The sequence below is a fragment of the Linepithema humile genome, chromosome 4 (assembly GCF_040581485.1).
Source record: "Linepithema humile isolate Giens D197 chromosome 4, Lhum_UNIL_v1.0, whole genome shotgun sequence".
Classification (NCBI taxonomy): Eukaryota; Metazoa; Arthropoda; class Insecta; order Hymenoptera; family Formicidae; genus Linepithema; species Linepithema humile.
In genome coordinates this window covers 4,812,074-4,831,017 of record NC_090131.1, presented here as the reverse complement: position 1 = coordinate 4,831,017, position 18,944 = coordinate 4,812,074, and the positions used below count along the sequence as shown (strand labels likewise).

Sequence of the window (18,944 nt, the reverse complement as noted above, 5' to 3'; positions counted from 1 at the left end):
AGTTTTGCATACATTTTTTGTCATCAAGCAAGAAAGTTACTGAAAAAGTGATATTTCAATGTGACAACTATATGGCACATTATCACGCATTCATTTTTCATACATTATGCAAAAATGTCAAGAGTTAAAATAGTAATGAAAAATTCAAACCACGTAATGAAAGAATAATTAAAATTTTGATTTACAGATAAAGTACAAAAGACAGAGTATACACGATAACACACTAAGAAAACGCGAAAAATACACGTGATGAAATGTAAATACACATGATAATGTGTCACAAATACGTATATTTATTTGAAATTAACATGAAAGAGTTACGAAGATTTACAACTGAAAATAAGTATTGTTATTTATGGCGTAAACAACTAACAAAAATAGCTAGAAAACATTATTGATAATAAATAAAGAAATCTTTGGGCTTTTGTTTATAAAAACTAAATTAAAATATAAAATTAAAGAAAAAGCTATACAAAAGCCAGAGCTAGAACTAATTGTTCAATAAATTATATTTATCAATAAGTATTATTACAAACGTTTCGGCACATGTTTTGGCCGTTCTCAGTGTACAATGAAACGAAAAACAGAACGATAATTATATAATAACATAAACACATGAACGCAAGGTTGTCAACAATGATTCAATAGAGAGTTAAACTTTAAAATGTACACTATCATCTTGCTTGTGCTGTGTCGAATTTTTATATTCTTCATCGACTTTTGCGCATCAATAACTTGTTTTATCTTCATTAACCAAAGAGTAAAATTCGACACAGCACAAGTAAGATGATAATACATTTTAAAGTTTAACTATCTATGCAACCGCCGCTGTTGACAATCTTGCGTTCATGCGTTTATATTATTATTTGCATTATCGTTCTGTTTTCCGTTTTATTGTACACTGAGGATGGCTAAAACATAGGTGCCGAAACGTTTGTAATATTACTTATTGATGAATATAATTTATTGAGCAACTAATTCTAGCTCTGGCTTTTGTATAGCTTTTTCTTTTAATTTTAGAAAACATTAATTCGTTGAACTTTGTTTCTATACTATTGCGTTATATACTAGCGTCTGCCCGTCGACGGAAAATTACGAGATATGACGTTTCGTTGATAATGCTATTTAATTGAACAACAATATAGATAACTTGATGCTACAGACTTATTGAATATACAGATTGATACTACAGATTTATTGAATATACACAGCATGTTATTTTATGATATTAGCTGTAGTGATAACTGCAATTATAGAAGAATATTGCTTAGTCACGTATGAATATAAAATAGCGATCATTAGCTATATATCGGATTATGATTTATAGTTATTTTTATCATTAGTAGCTTGAAATAATCATGCATTATTATTATTATTGCAAAAAAACAATCGCACCGCTGTGTACCGTCGAAAACACTTGATCTCATAAATTGATCGATTAATAATTTGCTTACTGATTAATAGTGATTATGATGCCGTCTACTTCGAGCATTCGATATGTGTATATTATCATGTGTGATTAATAATATAATAAGATTATATAGGCAATCGTAAATTACTTTAATCACTGGCTTTAAACGCGCGCGCGTGAGACACACTTGTTGTTTTAATACACATTTAAAAACATTGAAGCTGAAAATTGTTTTTGCTTATCTATACTTGCTTATCTATATTCTGTGTTAGTTTTCTGCTACGGTGCATTTTTATTTATGCAAATATCGGCTTGTAATCTGTATGCATCTTTTAAATATTTTGTGTAGCATTTCTTTACTTTTCCTTCAATCGTATTCCAATTTTTTTTTGATTCCGCTATATATTTTCTATTTATTTATAGATTGCAATCATTTTGCGCATTTCTCAAATATTTTGCACAATTATTAAGTTAGTGCAAAGATTGAAAACAGTTTCAATTAAATAGAATATTCACTGTTGATTCTATTTTTTCCATCTAGAGAAAAGCTTTCAATCTAAAAACACTGTAAACTTCTAATTTTATTTAAAACAAAAAAGCGACCAAGCTTTTGTGTCAATGTGTATGATTAAAGTTACACACGGTTATAAAAATCCACGTATATTCCGAAGCTGTACAATTTGCCAATAGATAAAGTGATAACTGTGAGACATTTCCCGCATTTTCCACCCATGCTCATTGAATTAGCCACGTGGTTTTGTGTCCGCGATTCATTCATCGTAGCATGCTGCATGAACGTACTGCAGAAACGTAACAGAATTCCCTGAGAAATATCGGATGCTAAACATCATATAGAGAAAAGTTATTTTCGAAGCCTGACTACAGATATATAATGAGCTTTCCAGATTAACTTCACCAATCGGCTCGCAGTGACCCTCGTCTCGACTATCAGTTTACATAAGCTTTTCTCCAGACCCCCGCTAATGTCGCAAGGGTTATAATATCGATTTCGGTGAACTCGATACGCGCTTTTACGAATTCGCCGATATGATTGCACGATTGTATTCGCGTGTATTTTATCGTCGTTGGTGCACGGAAATTTCAGGTCGAGCAGTCCGGATCTCGAGATCGAACGTCAAATAGTTCTGACCTTCCGCTCGAAGTATATTCAAACAATTCGAACTGTTTGAATGCACTTTCAGTGTATATATATATTTATCTTATTTATATTTGTTGCGAAATTATATTATACACTGCAGATTATATCTATTTAGTGTTGCTAGAACGCGTTTTAGAAACGCGCATTTTCTTGCACACGTTATTTTCCGCATTATTTCCTTGAAATAATTCAATTATTTTTTTTTAACATTTTATAAGCGAATTTTGTAGCAAATTTTTTTGAAAAAATATTGACGTTTGCGCAAAGTTAAACAAACACAAAAAGTTGTTTATTTGCTACTTGCAAAACATATTATTTTTGCTTCGATTTTCTTTAATGTCTGAACTGTTTGAATTATACGAGTTCGAAGATCAAGTGCTCTTGTATCGAACATATAATATGTTCGAATCTTTTGTCCGAGTCTTAGTCACACTATCAACTATTTTTATAAGACTTATGAAGTTATGAACTTTACCCTCTCATGTGATTGTTGTTTGTTATTAACGGATATTGGATTACATTGACGGCCGCATTGTTTCTTCAGAATGATGTATGGATGTGGAATTAATTCTTTCAATGAACCATTCAATGCCATCGATTTGCAAATAATCGACAGTCGATTCTATTCCCTATGATTCTTCTAAACAGGATATTCTAGATTTTACAAAACGTATTTTATTTTCAACCTTGCAACGAAATAGACAGAAAATTGACTTTAAATTGCTTAAAGAAGTCAGGAAAAATAAGATGGTTAAAGAATTCACAGAAGAAAATAGTTTAAAATGTGGGTCGTTAAATTTTAAACATTTTGCATATCTCGACATGTTGTTGTTGTTTTCTTTTAGTGAATCCTCACTAGTTAGCCTTCAGTTTTTTACTAATGTCTTAAACATTCAGCATTCCAAAGTCCAAGTTTGTTTCTTATTTGCATTGATTGGTAATTTAGTTGAAATGTCATATGTTGTCATTTCGAAATATTTAAAATGTTATTTATCTTTCGGAAAATATAAATATAGATAAATTTAACAGAAGTTATCCTGAAATCATTTTTATTTTTGCAGAGTGTTTCGTAAGAGATGTAGAATTTTAGGCATTCCACAGCAACACAAATTCGCTTACATTTCATTCTATACAGAAAACTCCTTACCTGCTGAATATAACATCCTCCATCCAGATCTTCTTTTCATGTTACATCGTGACTCCAGTCGAGGGTTCATAAATGATCGATGAGTGTTCGATCTTCGCTCCGTTTCGCATCTCCCAGCGATATGTCGTAAAAAGCGGCGTGTGTGATGACGGACCGTCTAGAACTTTTTAGGGGATAGATTCGTTCTCACAGCGAGGAACGATACGGTGCAAAGAGAAAAAGCGCCGCGGTGAACTCCACCACTGCCGATGCGTGGTGACGATCTTGCGGCCAAACTCCCGCTGGCGCCCGTCCAAACTCCTCGGCGTCGAGGACGACGACGCTTCGGCGGCGCACTATATTTAAACACGCACTGCCGAGGATCTTCGCGCGGAGGATGGGCCTTGCTCTCGCGAGGCTGGTTGGTTGGCCGACGTAGCGTTAGTGCTGTCAATGCGAACCGGATACACACCCATGCTGCGATTTACGCAGTGTTCCACTTTTATACGGTCGAAAATCTCTCGGGTGAATGCGTGTATTCGATATAGAAAGTTAGATTCAGAATTACTTTTTAATCCTGCTGACTGCGGATTTGCTTGACTAACGTCTTCTCTTTTCGAATCCGATAGCTCGATAGCTAGTGCTCGAAATTATTTTTAAATTGTCAACGATTGTGCTAGAGTTTTTATATTTTTATTTTAACATGTTTTTAGACGCATTTTGTTTTAATTTTGGTGAGATGTAAAATGAATATACTTGATTAAAATCATGTTGAAAACGTGTAGGCGTTTATTTGAACTCGAATACGGATGTGTACGAAATGAGGACAGAATAGCAGGATTAAACCTGGCTATTGATTTTCGTGTGATTTGTGCCGCGGAATCTACCCTTGCCGCAAAAATTCTACGTAAATCGTAAATCGAAGAATGTCTATATTCCCTGTTGGGCAATCAGTTGTTATCTAAGATCAATGATATACTCGAATATCCCGTACATTTTCATGAACAAAAAGATTCACGGACTTTATAGGCAGAAAATTGTCTCACAAAACGGCACAGTAGATTACAAACTTTTATAGTGAAATTTTTATATGTTAGAAATATATGTGTGAAGAATTTTTAAGAACTTTAAACGAAATCGTAAAATTTTAGTCGACAAAAGCAAGGTGCAAACCTTATTTAAATTTTGAACTTATTGAACTTATTGAAATTTTACTTTTATCAGCAGGAATTTTATGGTTTTATATTTGGGGTTTCTGCTTTTCTCTCAATATGAAAGTTCTATAAGAAATCTTACTTGAAACTTGTATCATGCTTTTATCAACGAGAAATATGGGAAATGTTCAATCTAATAATTTAGCGGTAAAGACAAAATCCTACCCGAATAATCATACGAATATTAATTCCAGGGAATTAATTTATCAGATAATTATATTTTATTACACTAACTATTCAAACATCAAAGTTTCCTTGTAATTACGGACACTAATCATATATACTCAAGCGCCGAAGTATATATATTCAAGGTTTCCAGTAATTTCGCAGGATATTACCTACGCACGAGGGTGCACCCGTTTACTCGGATGACGGATATATGTCCGGAGTGACCGACGGTATTGACAGCACTATGACACGCACCTCTTCTGCGGAGAGCAGCGCCGAAGACGGCACCATCCGCGTGACACCCGCGCCGCGTGCCAAAAGATCAGGCCGAAAGCTTGGCCGCAAGCTCGGCGCGAATTCAGTGGCCGCGGGCGTGTTGGTCCGGCTGGTCTGTCTTGTACCTGGGAAGAGTCGAATCGACGAGCTGATCTCGAGAGGAGCTTTCGAGAGGCCGACGGACGGCGGGTACGCGCCCGTTGAGTGTGCGTGTTACGTGCTACGTGCAGCATGTCGTCGAGCTGTTTCTTCCACGAGCCGATTCACCCGCCGATAGATCTCAGCGATCAGTCCGACACGATCAAGGTGGAGTGACTTCTTCGGGATGTAAAAGAGAGTGCTCCCGCGATTGTACGCGCTCCGTCCCTCGATTTATCTCTGGCGCGAGCTAACGATCGAACTTTATATTTCGAACATCGCGAGCTCGTAATTTCATCGAATGCGTTTTTATTCGTTAATTCATTTATTTTAATTATTTTTTGAGCATTTTATGGGAAATGCGCGGAAATTATACTAATTTCAATATTAGCAGCGATTGTTTGATGCAATATGGTAGCAACAATTGTTTCTAATGCCAAGAAATTGGTCGCCGAAATGCGTTTCGTGACAAGAATCGATACAAAATCAAAAATGCAACAATTGCGTGATTGAATACATTTTAGCATTATTGGTTTTTTCGAAGAAGAAAGATTTGTCCCTTTGTCGATGTTACATTTCCTTGCAGCACTAAACTCTAATTTGAACTTTTAAGAAATAATTTTCTATTGCGCAGGAAACATTATTGAGAGTTCACGTAGCTTATTAAATATAATTAAATGCATTTCTTTTATACATTAAATATGTACGATATTAAATATAGGACTTGATGTAATTTATCGCAAAAGAATGATAAATTGTTAATTTATCTTTAATGCAAATAGCATGTACGTACATTCTTTGCAATAAATTACACTTAATGTCGTATTTTATACCGTACTTTACTAAATGCTACGTGAGTGACAAATGACTACGGATTATCCTGCAATTAAACAACTATGCGAGTAGCCTCAAGTCCGCACTGAGGTATTTCGCGATGGTGTAACTGTGATAATGACTCATAATGTGCCCCAAAGTCTCTTTTAACATCGCGCGTTACATTTATTTATTTCACTGTATTTTTATTTACCACGTTTATTTTATTTATTCTGAGCATTCAATTCTGTTGAGAAACACTTCGAATTTGAATAGCAAGCTTTTCGTTTATTTAGCGCAAAAAACTTGCGAAAGTGCTTTGTGTCGCTTGCAAATGAAAACGCGAATGTTTCGACAGTTTTGCGCAGAAATCTACAAATCACTGCGATGCGCATCAACAATATTTTATGTACGAATGTGGGTGGCTGGACGTCGTTGCACAAGCAAGTCGATGAAGCCGCAAGAGACGGACGTCCGCGTCGATGATCGATACATATATAGGAAGCGAGTGTACGCGCTGCGCGATATGCAGATGTCCCTTCACCTGCGCCCTTCATCCTGCCCACCTCGATCAGCCGCGTAATCAGCTGCTTTGCCCGCGTGCGTCGATACGCGGGGCCGCGTGCGTCGCCCGGCTAAATTTAGTGTCACACTTGCCGCATGTCGGTTACGTAATGACGTGCGGACGTGCCGGATCCCATGTGTTTTTATCTTCGATTTTCATCCCTCCCCTTCGTTTGCAGGGCAACGAGCACATTCGGGTGTCGAGGTTCTTTAAAGAGGGCAAGGAGGGCAAGTTCGTCACCTTCATCCACGAGGATACACGCACTCTCTACGAAGGCTTCCGTCGCGGCGCCAAGGAGTCCAGTAAGCGCCAAATCATTATTTTAAGAGGCAACATGATTTCGCTAATTGCGGAAATTGCGGCGGGCTCGCTTTCATAAACATTTCGTCGGGGGTTGATGGGGATCTAATTGATTTCTTACACTTTACTTAACGTCGATTAATGTTTATCGTGGCAGCAAGTCAAAGGAGCGCGCTACTTCACTCTAGTCGTGCGAAAATCGTAAATCCGCAGTCTACGTGAATGCAAGCCCGTGTAAAGTCCACGGACACGACATTAAGCTTTCGTACACAACCGTATATCCGTTATTACGTGCGTGTCGATTTAGCGGCTCGTTTGGCAAGCAGCACGGTCGCGCTATAAAGCGAGTAAACAAGCGCGCGCTTCCTAACGAGCGCCGAACGCGACGACGCGAGTTATCGGCGGCGTCGGTGGCGATTTGTCGCCTCCTCGCATCGTCGGCAGATTCGACAACCTTTTCGACGCAAGGTTGACAGTTATTTCGGGTATGCATGCGTCTCTTATTTTTACCTCGCCGCGGAATCCACGCCCGCGCAGCCGACACCTGTCGCGGCTCTACCCGACCTACAATCACGATGACGACGTGTCGGAAGATCGATAATTTACTGTGGATATGCTTATTCGCTTGTCAATTCTTTATCTACATTCTACGTTCAGTTAAAATCAAAGTAACTTAGAAAAGTACTTTTGTGCACATGCTCTGTGTAAAGAATCTGAAATTGGTGGAAAGAATACGCGTGTGTAAGCTAGTAAGTGTTATTTCTTCTTAGAGTCTTTTATAACGTTTATAAACTTTTATTGACTATATGACAAAGTTTACTTTAATTTATCAAGTGCTGTAAATTGTACTTCTTTTAATTAAAATGTAAAAAATTCTTGCATTCACAGATTCCTCGAATTCTCGTACTCGCATTAATTTTTCTATCAGTTTTGTGTAACAATTTGATGAATATATCCAAAGTAATTTTATGTACTAATATAGATACGTATTTTAATTTATTTTAATTTATTTTAATTTAATTTATTAACAAGAATTCTAACCAAAATTTATGAATTCCGCGAAGTAATTGCTACTTTCAATTAAAACAAAATCCTTCGATTTGCAGATAATGGTCCTTGTCTCGGATGGAGAGAGGAGCCGAGCAAACCCTACCAATGGCTTCATTACAACGAGACGCTGCTCAGGGCGAAGAATTTTGGTTCCGGCCTAGTGTCCCTGGGGCTGGCCCCTGGTCAACAAACTTTAGTAGGCCTGTACAGTCAGAATTGTCCCGAATGGATTCTCACCGAGCAGGCATGCTATTCGTATTCACTCGTGGTGGTGCCATTGTACGATACCTTGGGCCCGGATGCCTGTGCGTACATCATTAATCAAGCTGAAATTAATCTGGTGGTGTGCGAGGATGACCAAAAGTGCAATTTACTTCTTGATAAAGCACCCAGGTACGTAGCAACGATGTCAACAATTCTCTTGAAACATGCATTAAAAAAAAAAAACGCACTCAAAGCGAGCAATTATTTTCCTATCGTATTATATTCTGTGACAAATTTCAAAATTTTTTTTTTTTTTTGTAATAGTCCAATAGTTATTTATTTATCTCGCAATTCTGAGGCACCCTATATATTTTGTTTGTCGTTGAATATTGAATTTTTTATATATAGCTTTGGTTATTTCCTCGGTTATTGGTTGTTTAAAAAATTAAGCGGGTATACAACGGCAACAATTAGCATGTATTCTCGTGAAAAATTAATTACGCGTTAACTACACTCGACTTTGATATCGACACTATCGATTATTGATGAAATTACGCGCTTAAGTATTAAACGGCGTTTAATTTAACCACAATAGAAGGTATTCGCTCGTAATTTAGGCCGTATATCGAATTATAGATAGCACAGATGGTGGATAATTTATGTATGAATGCCTTCTTAGATTATCGAGGTAAACTTTTCTTTTCTGAATGATGAACAGAAAACTTGATATAACAATCTGATATGTATGCAGAATTATCTAGAAATATTTTCTAAAACTCATCGAAAAATATGAAAATGCACCGAACACACATACACATCGATGACACTTTAATCACGTAGCCTTTGAAAAATTGGAGTCGATAAATATTTATGAGGCTTACAGTATAAATAATTACATGGAATCTATAATACCCTTTGAAAAGTTTGGAGTCTATAAATATTTCACAGCGAATTTTTATCCATGACGCGCAATGTGCGATCCACACGTTTCAAGCGTCGATTCCTTCAAAGAAATCACTCTCAGGGTTCTTCTCGAAAGCAACGTCAAAAGCGCGCGATGTTGAAAGTGTTAATCTGTAACACTGCCAAGAGTTTAGCGTCACAAAACAGAACATTCCTTCGGCTAAAGAACTTTGCGCCGTTCCCTCCATCTCACGTCCCTGATTCTTGACAGGTGTTTACGGAGGTTGGTGGTTGTGAAGCCGACGCGGCCGGCGACGAACCAGCGGGCGAAGAATCGCGGCGTCGAGCTGTACAAGTTCGACGACATCGAGCGTCTCGGCGCCCAGAAGAATCATCCGGAGTTGCCGCCGACGCCGAGCGATCTCTGCACGATATGCTACACGTCCGGCACCACCGGCAATCCCAAGGGCGTCATGCTGACGCATCAGAACGTCATGGCGTCCATATGCTCGGTGATGATGCAAATGGGCGACCATCGGCTGACGGCCGAGGACTCGATGATCAGCTTCCTGCCGTTGGCGCACATGCTGGAGCGTTGCTGCGAGAACGCCATGTACTTGGTGGGCGCTTCCGTCGGCTTCTACAGCGGTGACATTAAGAGGCTGCCCGAGGACATGAAAGCCCTCAGGCCTACCGTCATACCGGCCGTGCCTAGACTGTTGAATCGGATGTACGATAAGGTGAGTGAGATGATTGAATATCTGTAAGAGATCTGATTTTAAAGTTTCAAAATTTTAATCAGCTCTGAAAAGCTGCAAATCAATATTATTTTAATTGCTCGATCTGGTTAAAATTTAATTCGATAAATTGTACGAGTGTCTTAAAATTAGGTATCATTTTTGGACAAAATATTATATCACGCGTGTGTTTAATCATGAATGATGGTTTTTACAAAATTCGATAAATTATACAAAATAAAACAACAATATTTTATAATTTTGAACGCGCGCGCGCGCGTACATTCTCGCGTGCATTTAATCGTAAAAAATAACCAAGGTTTTCTAAAAATCTGGAGAATTACGAAATGTGAGCGTAATGATGCTTCACAACTCTTCATAAAGAAAACATTGTTCTGTTTGCGTTAAAATGTCTTTTGCATGAAGATTGATCTTTAAATCATCGCATATTTGGATAGCGTTCTGTTTGTCAGCGTGGTTTATTTCGGGTGGTATATTGCCGTTGTTCGCGTGTGCTCTGTGTTGAGCCGTAATTTATTTTTGGTTCGCACTTAGTCGGCCGCTGGACTCACGTGATAAATGTATCGTATCATACGTTCTGGTTTTCTGGCGTCCCGACAGTAATGTTCGAAGAATCTTATTGTTAATGAATCATCGTTGTTTAGCCTAGTAGTAATAGCGCTTATTGCTGTCATTCCTGCTATAAAATAATAATTTTGATTTCTTGCGTAGGCTACAAAATGTCACAAATTACGTAATATTAAGTTTAATATAATAAAAAAGTCTGGTTTTATTTAGATAATCTATGGCCCTTTTGCGCGACCGATGACGTAGCGTTACGCCTTCTTATTTTTAAAAGTCGAGAGCCATTGACGTAGTGCTACCTTTCTTGACCCAAGTCTTATAAAAATGACTACAAATATTCGTTCTCTGTAATCAAAATGTCAACAGCGTTATAAATTTATGGAAAGAAATGGTAGTGACTTTTATACGGTTTTATAGTTACTTGGTTCTTCTAGCGTTTTTTCTTCGAATTGGACTTAAATTAGAGTTAAAAAAGCTTCAATGGTTCTTGTGCACTTCCGCTTACATAACTGGAACTACTTCTACGCAGTCCATTGTTAAGCGAATGTTACACTTGGACATTATTCAATATTTTTACGATGCTACAGCTGTATTATGGTGAATCGATATTAAACCCAAATATTGCCTTTATAATTCAAGCAAACCTTGATGTTAAAAACAACGTCCGATATTTATATTTTTAATCGTTATTAATACATTTTATAATCTATCAGAAAAAAAAATAAAATCACATATTTCTTCATACTGATTAAAATATAATCTTGAATTTTATGAGGGTCAGAGATTATCTAAATATAAAACGAGATTTTTGAAAAATATATTGGACTTATAATCACGTTATTAATAACATTTATCGACTATATAATTTAGAATATATTTTATTCTTCACACATTTAGTTTAAAAAAACTGATTTACTAATTAAAAAACTAATTTAATAATTTTCTATAGAAGTAAACGACAGAAATATTTTTTTTTATAATAGTTTCTCCAGGGCTCAAATTCTCTTAAATTAGAAATTCTCTAATTGCTATTATTGATCATTTACAAAGTGTGTCTCACCGCATGCATTTTCTCGTGGCTGCGCAACATCTTGCAACGTGCCAATGCCGTATCGCGAATGCGAAGAAACAGGTGCGGGACTCCGCAGCGTAACCCTGAAGTCCCGTCTGAATGGGACACGCGCTCGATCACGCGCGAACTCGTTATTGAATTACTTTTCGCGTATTTTTCGACGTCGCTTCGTTAGCGATTTTCTAAAAAGAAACTTCGTGGAGAAGCCAAGGAGCGGTCACGCGTTTTCGCCGCACATGTGTTCGCATATGATGTGCGTAACAGGTGCGGAATACACATTCCGTCAGTGCTAAGTCCGTGTAAGATTTAGTAGACATGTAATAAGTCATTTCGTTTCGCTTTTCTTTGAGAAGGTAATAAAGAAACTGAATGCTTGCTGAACTTGGCGCGGCGTAAAATTGTTTATCATTTATTTAGTTTTGACAGCATATGACATCGGACTCAACTGTCGGAACTGTCTAAATAGAATTTTCTTCGTTTTCCAAACTAACTTATGATAACAAAAACATCCTAGATTGCGCGGCCAAAAATTTCTGCGCGAAATGACGTACATCAGTGCGGAGATAAACATTAGACTCATAAACAGAGAGCGGAATATAGAGAGATAAAGAAGTATGACCGTTGCATCAATATGGCATTGATTGATGCATCTCGAATGACGCAGAATGACTTTGCTAAAGAAGCCAACAGGCAATAAAATCTTATAGATGCATTCTCTTGTAGATATATTTCTTCTTATTTTATTCTTTAGCAAAATATTCGAAGTTACATTATCATTATTTATTATTCGTTAACATAACATACAATTTGAGAAAATTTTAATCATATTATGTTTATTCTTATTTTGTGGATGGCGAGAAACTTCGTAACCGTCCTTTCCTGTTTTTTTTATTTTTATTTCTAACACATCCGTTTGACGTTTGCAGGTGCAAGCCGAGCTTCAGAGGTCGTTTCTAAAGAGGATGATATTTAACATGGGCATGCGGGCAAAAGAAACGGAGATCAAAAAGAGCATTGTGAGGAATAACAGCTTATGGGACAAGATCGTATTTAAAAAAATTCAGGACTCGATGGGCGGCAGACTTAGGCTGATGCTCGTAGGTTCCGCGCCGTTGGCGGGGAACGTGCTTACGTTCACCAGGTGCGCCCTTGGCTGCTTGGTGATCGAGGGTTACGGTCAGACAGAGTGCTGCGCGCCAATAACACTCACTATTCAGGTTCGTATTCTGTTAGCCAGTCGTCAATCGCCGAAACTGTGCTTTAAGGCCAAGTTGTGAATTTACTGTATTGATTTTTGCAAGGCACTTTTGTTACATGTGTCAATTATTTATTCCGTTTCATACCTTTCTTTTTATACATTTTTTTTCTTTTTTTAGATATAAAATTCTTTAAGTATAATTACGAATTTGTTCTCTTTAAATGATAGAAAAAGTAATATTTGATTGATACATGTCCATAAGACCGTTAATATCTATGCGACATTGTTTAAAGGAGATATGTAAATATAGATACGCATACGTGTGTATGTACGTGTGTAGAGACTTGACGACTATAGCTGCTAGTGATGGTTACACAAGCGTTCAATAAATGCGGATACATTTTTTATAAAACAGACAAGTTTAATAAGCGCTAAGCGCGCAGTGAATCGTAGTAACCTCGATAAGTAAACTTTGGAATAAGTGATTTTCCAAGAGTTTTTTTTTCTAGTATCATGCATTAAATACTACAGAGACACTATTTATCTATTTTTTATTTACCGTAAGATGTTTTTATCAACAATAAATATGCAGAATTGAAAGAAACGCGCAAGATATAAATTTATATATGCCACTATTTCTACACTGTTTTCAAAACAGTTTTGCATATTTTTATATTTACATGAGCGATAAGAAGGTTTCACGTTAAGTTGAGAGAAATGTGATTTTGCCTTGTGGCGAATTGATTATTTTATCAGCGAAATATAGAGCGTCTATAAATGTTAATCAAGAATGTTCAAGAGCATGAAAAGTATCGTATTTTATTGAACGCTGTTTGGCACTGCGACAAACGCAGCACTATGCGGAAATTTAATATACATACATCTCTGCTGAAATTCCGCAAATTCTTCACATGTACTCAAAACACTTAGCCGATAACTGCAATTATGTAATCGAAGAGCGCGCGCATTCACTTGATTAGATTTGATTTATTGAGTTATCGGATTTTTCGTCAACAAACAATTCATAATTTTCAATCAACCGGCCGTTGTATCGCGTGTTCAATCCAATCTAAATACAACAACGCGATAAAACTTTTAAATCATTGAATTTTGATGTAGCGATAATTTCTTAAAAAATTAACTACGCGAGAAATCGTTTTTGCATTCACTCATGCGAATAGGCGTAGCGCAGTTATAATACGGTTTCTATTACAAACTTAAGGAAGCATGGAGCATCATATGGCTTGAGAAATGCTCTATAGTCACCCTCGTCATCCAGGTGTAAAACTCCGGCAATTAATATCACTTCGTCCCTTACTACGGGAATGCGCAACTAACTGCGTAGGTTCTTAACTGCGAGAAGTTACACAGTAACGCACTATACAAAGTTAGATTTCAGAAACTTGAACTGTCGGATTTCAGAAACTTTGACCGGTAGTTCAATATGCTGCCGCAACTCGTACACTCGCACGCGTCTTTATATATTTTCAATCCCTTATTCTTCATATTTTAGCATGATTTAATTATTTTACTACGAATGTTTATTTTTACCGGCATCTACTGTGGAAATATTACACATCCCATAATCGATAATCTATTTTTCGAAGGGGAGACATATCTCCACGTATTTATCGCTGACATTTATCGCGGCATTCAAAAACGTTGTTTTTATTGAATGCTGACTAATAATCAAGTGATGCGCGTGCTCTCTATTCTTGGCACGTCTACGAGTATCGACATAGGTATACGGAGACGGCAAGGGGCGGCGGATGCGCACGGCCACAGATATTTCTGTCAGCTCATCGAATCAAAGCCTTAGAGCCATGTGCCAGGGCACGTGGCGTGCCATCTCCATCACAAGACCTTTAGCTGCATGCTGTTGAATGCCCCTCGTATTCGGAAGATCCATCGATCCGTTTGCTGCACAATGCGCATCTATATATTCGAATATCGCATACCACGCGTATTGCAGTAAAGAATGCAGATTCGCGCTTGATGAATGGGATCATATGTCCTTTGTTGAAAACAAAAAAATTTTTTTTTAATTTGATCCTCCGCTTTAATTTAATCCTCATCTGAATACACAGGGCGATCACGTACCGGAGCACGTGGGACCACCGGTGGCTTGTTGTTGCATTAAGCTCGTGGATGTTCCGGAGATGGAATATTTCGCGACGAATAATCAAGGCGAGGTGTGCGTCAAGGGCACTAACGTCTTCATGGGATACTACAAAGACCCTGAAAAGACTGCCGAAGTTATCGATGAACAGGGGTGGCATCACACGGGTGATATTGGCATGTGGCAGCCTGTAAGTAGTTATTTTAATTCTTATAACTATATTGCGCTGCGATCGTTACTTTTGTAATACGATCCAAGTTTCATCAATCAGTTCTTATCTGTAGATTTTTATATAAATATAAATTTATACGAATCTATATATTTATTATGTATTTTTTTGATTATTAATATGTTAAAATGATAAAAAAATCTTTGTTTAATCTAAAATTACGTCCAAATTGCTTTCAGAACGGAACGTTAAAAATAATTGATCGGAAGAAGCACATCTTCAAGCTGTCGCAAGGAGAATACATCGTGCCGGAGAAGATCGAGAATATTTATATACGTAGCCAATATGTACAACAAGTATTCGTCCATGGAGAGTCGCTGAAATCTTGTATCATAGCAATAGTAATACCAGATGTAGATGTAGTCAAGTGCTGGGCGGTGGAGAATCGCATACCAGGCACACTGAGCGTGCTGTGCGTCAATCCAGAAGTAAAAAAACTGATCTTGGATGACATGCTCGCATGGGGAAGAGAAGCTGGTCTTAAGTCGTTTGAACAGGTGATTTCCTTTTCTCTCATTCTGTTTTTGTTTGTGAGAATTTCAAACGATATTACATTTCTTTCAATTTCGTTTCTCTGAAAAGTAGAAATAAATTAATTGCCTAAAAAGTTGAAATAACAAATTTGGTGGAATCTGACAATTTAACTGTTTTGCCAGGTGAAAGATATATATCTCCATCCAGACCCGTTCTCCGTACAAAATGGGCTTCTAACACCAACGCTAAAATCGAAACGGCCTCAACTGAAAGCGTACTTCAAGCCACAGATAGAGGATCTCTATCAACACTTGGACTGACCAGATTGAGCGATCGCACTACCGTTCGCTCGCACCAGCACTGACTGTAAAAAAAGAAAAGATGGTAGAGAAGGAAGTGACAAACGCCTTTCCTCACCGCCGTTCTCTTCACCGAAGTCACTACTATCATCGAATATCCCTCGAAAACTTTTATTATGTATCATTTTCACAGGTACATTAGGGATGCAGACAAAAGCACCGTTTAAGCTAATTAAGGTAAAGGACAACATTACAAGTAATAAAAGAAGTTATTATTAGGCGCGTCTAGTTTTTCTCTTTCTCTCTCTCTCATTTACAAGCATCCTTTGATACTCTCGGTGATGTATGTATTTACAATTCGATCCCTACTGAAATATTCTTAATAATGTACACCCTTGTTGTTCTCGCGTAAGAGACGAATTATAGAATGCATTTTTAGTTAATAGAGTCCGTTGATGAACTCGCCCGATTATGGTCAAAATCACAACAGTTACACATAGTTGTTAATTCAAACATGAAGAGCAACGTCGAAAATCTTGAAATATTACTTAATAAATACATTTCTCGTTGAATATATTTTGTGGTTCGAAATGTCTTTAGAGAAACTTGAATGCAGGGCAATGTTAATCACTGGCCAAGCTTCCGGATAGCAACATTGAAACGGTTTTACGATCTTTTCCGTAGCACTTAAAAATATTGCATTTGATAATCATTCATTACTAATTATCTCCAAAGGGAATCGTAAAACCGTTTCAAGATTTATTTTCGTACGAGGATGGGCCAATATTTTTTTATATTAGACTTTACATAACACTGAGAACGGGATCTTTTGTTCTTGTTTGATAACATTCTGCCAGTTTTATACAGTTTACTCGCTTGTAACACTGCTTTGCTTAGAAGATCAAGGTTAGTCGTCTGATAGTCAAATCGATGAATCGAAGAATAAGTGTATATAGTGAAGACATGTGTCTTAAGGCAAAATGTAACAAACAAGTTCGAAAGTTGGATAGACGATATGATATATAATAATTTAACGAACCTCGCAATTTGATAAAAATAACATTTTGAAGTCTCTGATAATAAATATGGCTTCCAAACTATACGAATGGATCTGGCCGAAGGAAGTGTCTGTTCCTTAACTCTTAGACTTAAAGCTATAATATATCACAATGCATGCAACAATTATGAGTACTAATGCCACCGTTGCTAAAACGACTCTCTGTTGGAGGCTTCGGAAGATCATTCCTGATAATAACCGAGATCCACGCCCCAACTCCGCGTCTGTTTCTCGTAACTGAAGCACAAAAAAGAAAAGAAAAGCAACGTCATTATAGATAATTATTTTTTTCTTATACAAGTCATGTTTATTTCATACTTTAGAATGAATGTATAATTTACCCTTCCTCTGCTTCGCTGTATCGTTTCTCGCTGTTCGTGAAGGTCCTTTAACACTTGAGAACCGATTTCCTCTGTTTCCAACGCCATGCGATAACCATTCTGTAGCGTTCGCCCCGAGCGTTCTATCCTCTCGGACGAGTCCAACAGTCTTTTCCTTTGGTCTTCCGTTACGTTATTGTCCCAAGATTCCTCCATCGTGATTTCCGTGACGTCCTCCTTTGGTTTCTTCGCCGTTTGAAATTCTTGCGTCAAGCGCTTCAATTCCGCTCTGTGACTTTCAACGCGACCGCGTAGACGATCGCGAGCCGTTCCGTTCATCCCGCGTACCTCCAGCTCCATTTGCTCCAGCTGCAAATTATAAGTAGACTCTGGTTTGATAAACATTTTGTAACAAAACGCTGCAAATGAAAATGATGAATAGATAAAACAGATATTTAGACACTTAATTGTTCCTGGTTTTATTGACCAAATTTATGCTAACTTTTACCCTCTTTTTATTGCTTTAATTAAAATAAAATGGTTCTTCCAGACTTAATGGAATACTGTTTTTATAATTCTCTAACTTCAAATATTTTTAAATACTTTTAGTTTAAATTTTATAAAAATTCACTTTAAACAGAACATAAAGCATTATCTATTTATATTTTTCATTTAAATGCTATCAGTGTCTAAGTTTTTAATTAATTAATTCAAAAATAATTGCCTTAATATTCTTGTTAAAAAGACATGGCTTCCAAACTGATCAAAGAATTGACATAAAAGCAAATGTAAAAAGCATAGAATTAGAAGATTTTTTACAGCTGACAATTCTGTTAGTCATTCTGTGTGTGTATGCTACACATCAAGGACTCTGATTCAATTATTCATATGGAATACATTATCTATACATAAATTAGTCTCTCAATCAAACGATTAGTCAACAATCAATACCCAGTTAGTCCTGTTGACACAAAATGTTCTGTGTTACATATACCTTCTACAACGACATATTACGTCGATCTTTTCATAAAAAAATATACATAATTACAAAGTACACAATAGTTTTCTAACCCCACGTTACGATTTATCTTTCGACAATTGAAAAAATTGAAACGTAGCAACTTTTGCCTCCCCATTTTAATTTGCCGTGTATCTGAGGATATAAATTTAATTACCAGTTCTTGAGCTTCTTCAATTTGCCGGTCCACATCCTGAATAAAAGCCCTTTTCTCACCTGCAAATTACGTCACGTATATCGATTATTGTTCTTTAATGCTGATTACGCGTGACGATACACGCCTCGCGTATCACCGCACGTAAAGCGTGATAGTGCGACGCATTTTAAAGGTGTTTTTCGACCGCACTTACTGCCGCTCTGGATTCTTATCCGGCCGATTTTCGCAGTGATGTCAGCTGTCAAAACGGCGTACTGCTGCTCGTAGTTGTCAATGAGCGACGCCATGTTGGACACAGGTGTGCCATTGACTACTGACGCGAACCAGATGACGATTCCGAGTGTAAAACGTA

At 37.2% G+C, this 18,944-nt stretch overlaps 3 protein-coding genes across 6 annotated transcripts in view; 1 reads left to right on the top strand and 2 right to left on the bottom strand.

Moving 5' to 3' along the window:
* LOC105671897 (bone morphogenetic protein 2-like) overlaps positions 1-4,434 on the bottom strand; it is a 9,646-nt gene extending 5,212 nt beyond the window's left edge. Inside the window, exon 1 of the mRNA XM_012366432.2 lies at positions 3,718-4,434. The gene's annotated coding sequence lies outside the window, so the exon portion shown is untranslated. The remainder of the gene's footprint in view (positions 1-3,717) is intronic.
* Positions 1-16,318, top strand: part of LOC105671895 (long-chain-fatty-acid--CoA ligase 1) — an 18,285-nt gene extending 1,967 nt beyond the window's left edge. For 3 of the 4 annotated variants that reach the window (XM_012366429.2, XM_012366426.2, XM_012366427.2), the window contains exons 3-9: positions 7,049-7,172; positions 8,277-8,613; positions 9,599-10,067; positions 12,648-12,938; positions 15,007-15,228; positions 15,447-15,764; positions 15,924-16,318. In XM_012366429.2, the coding sequence (XP_012221852.1) occupies positions 7,049-7,172; positions 8,277-8,613; positions 9,599-10,067; positions 12,648-12,938; positions 15,007-15,228; positions 15,447-15,764; positions 15,924-16,061 (1,899 nt within the window). In that variant the 3' untranslated portion in view covers positions 16,062-16,318. Of the gene's footprint in view, positions 1-5,284; positions 5,661-7,048; positions 7,173-8,276; positions 8,614-9,598; positions 10,068-12,647; positions 12,939-15,006; positions 15,229-15,446; positions 15,765-15,923 lie in introns of those variants that run through there. The other variant, XM_012366430.2, reaches the window with a different exon arrangement.
* Vti1a (Vesicle transport through interaction with t-SNAREs 1a) lies at positions 16,196-18,944 on the bottom strand. The gene is made up of 4 exons (XM_012366433.2): positions 18,786-18,944; positions 18,593-18,651; positions 17,439-17,786; positions 16,196-17,334 (listed from the first exon to the last, which is right to left on the bottom strand). The coding sequence occupies exons 1-4, from the start codon at positions 18,877-18,879 to the stop codon at positions 17,176-17,178; spliced, it is 660 nt and encodes a 219-aa protein (XP_012221856.1). The 5' UTR covers positions 18,880-18,944; the 3' UTR covers positions 16,196-17,175.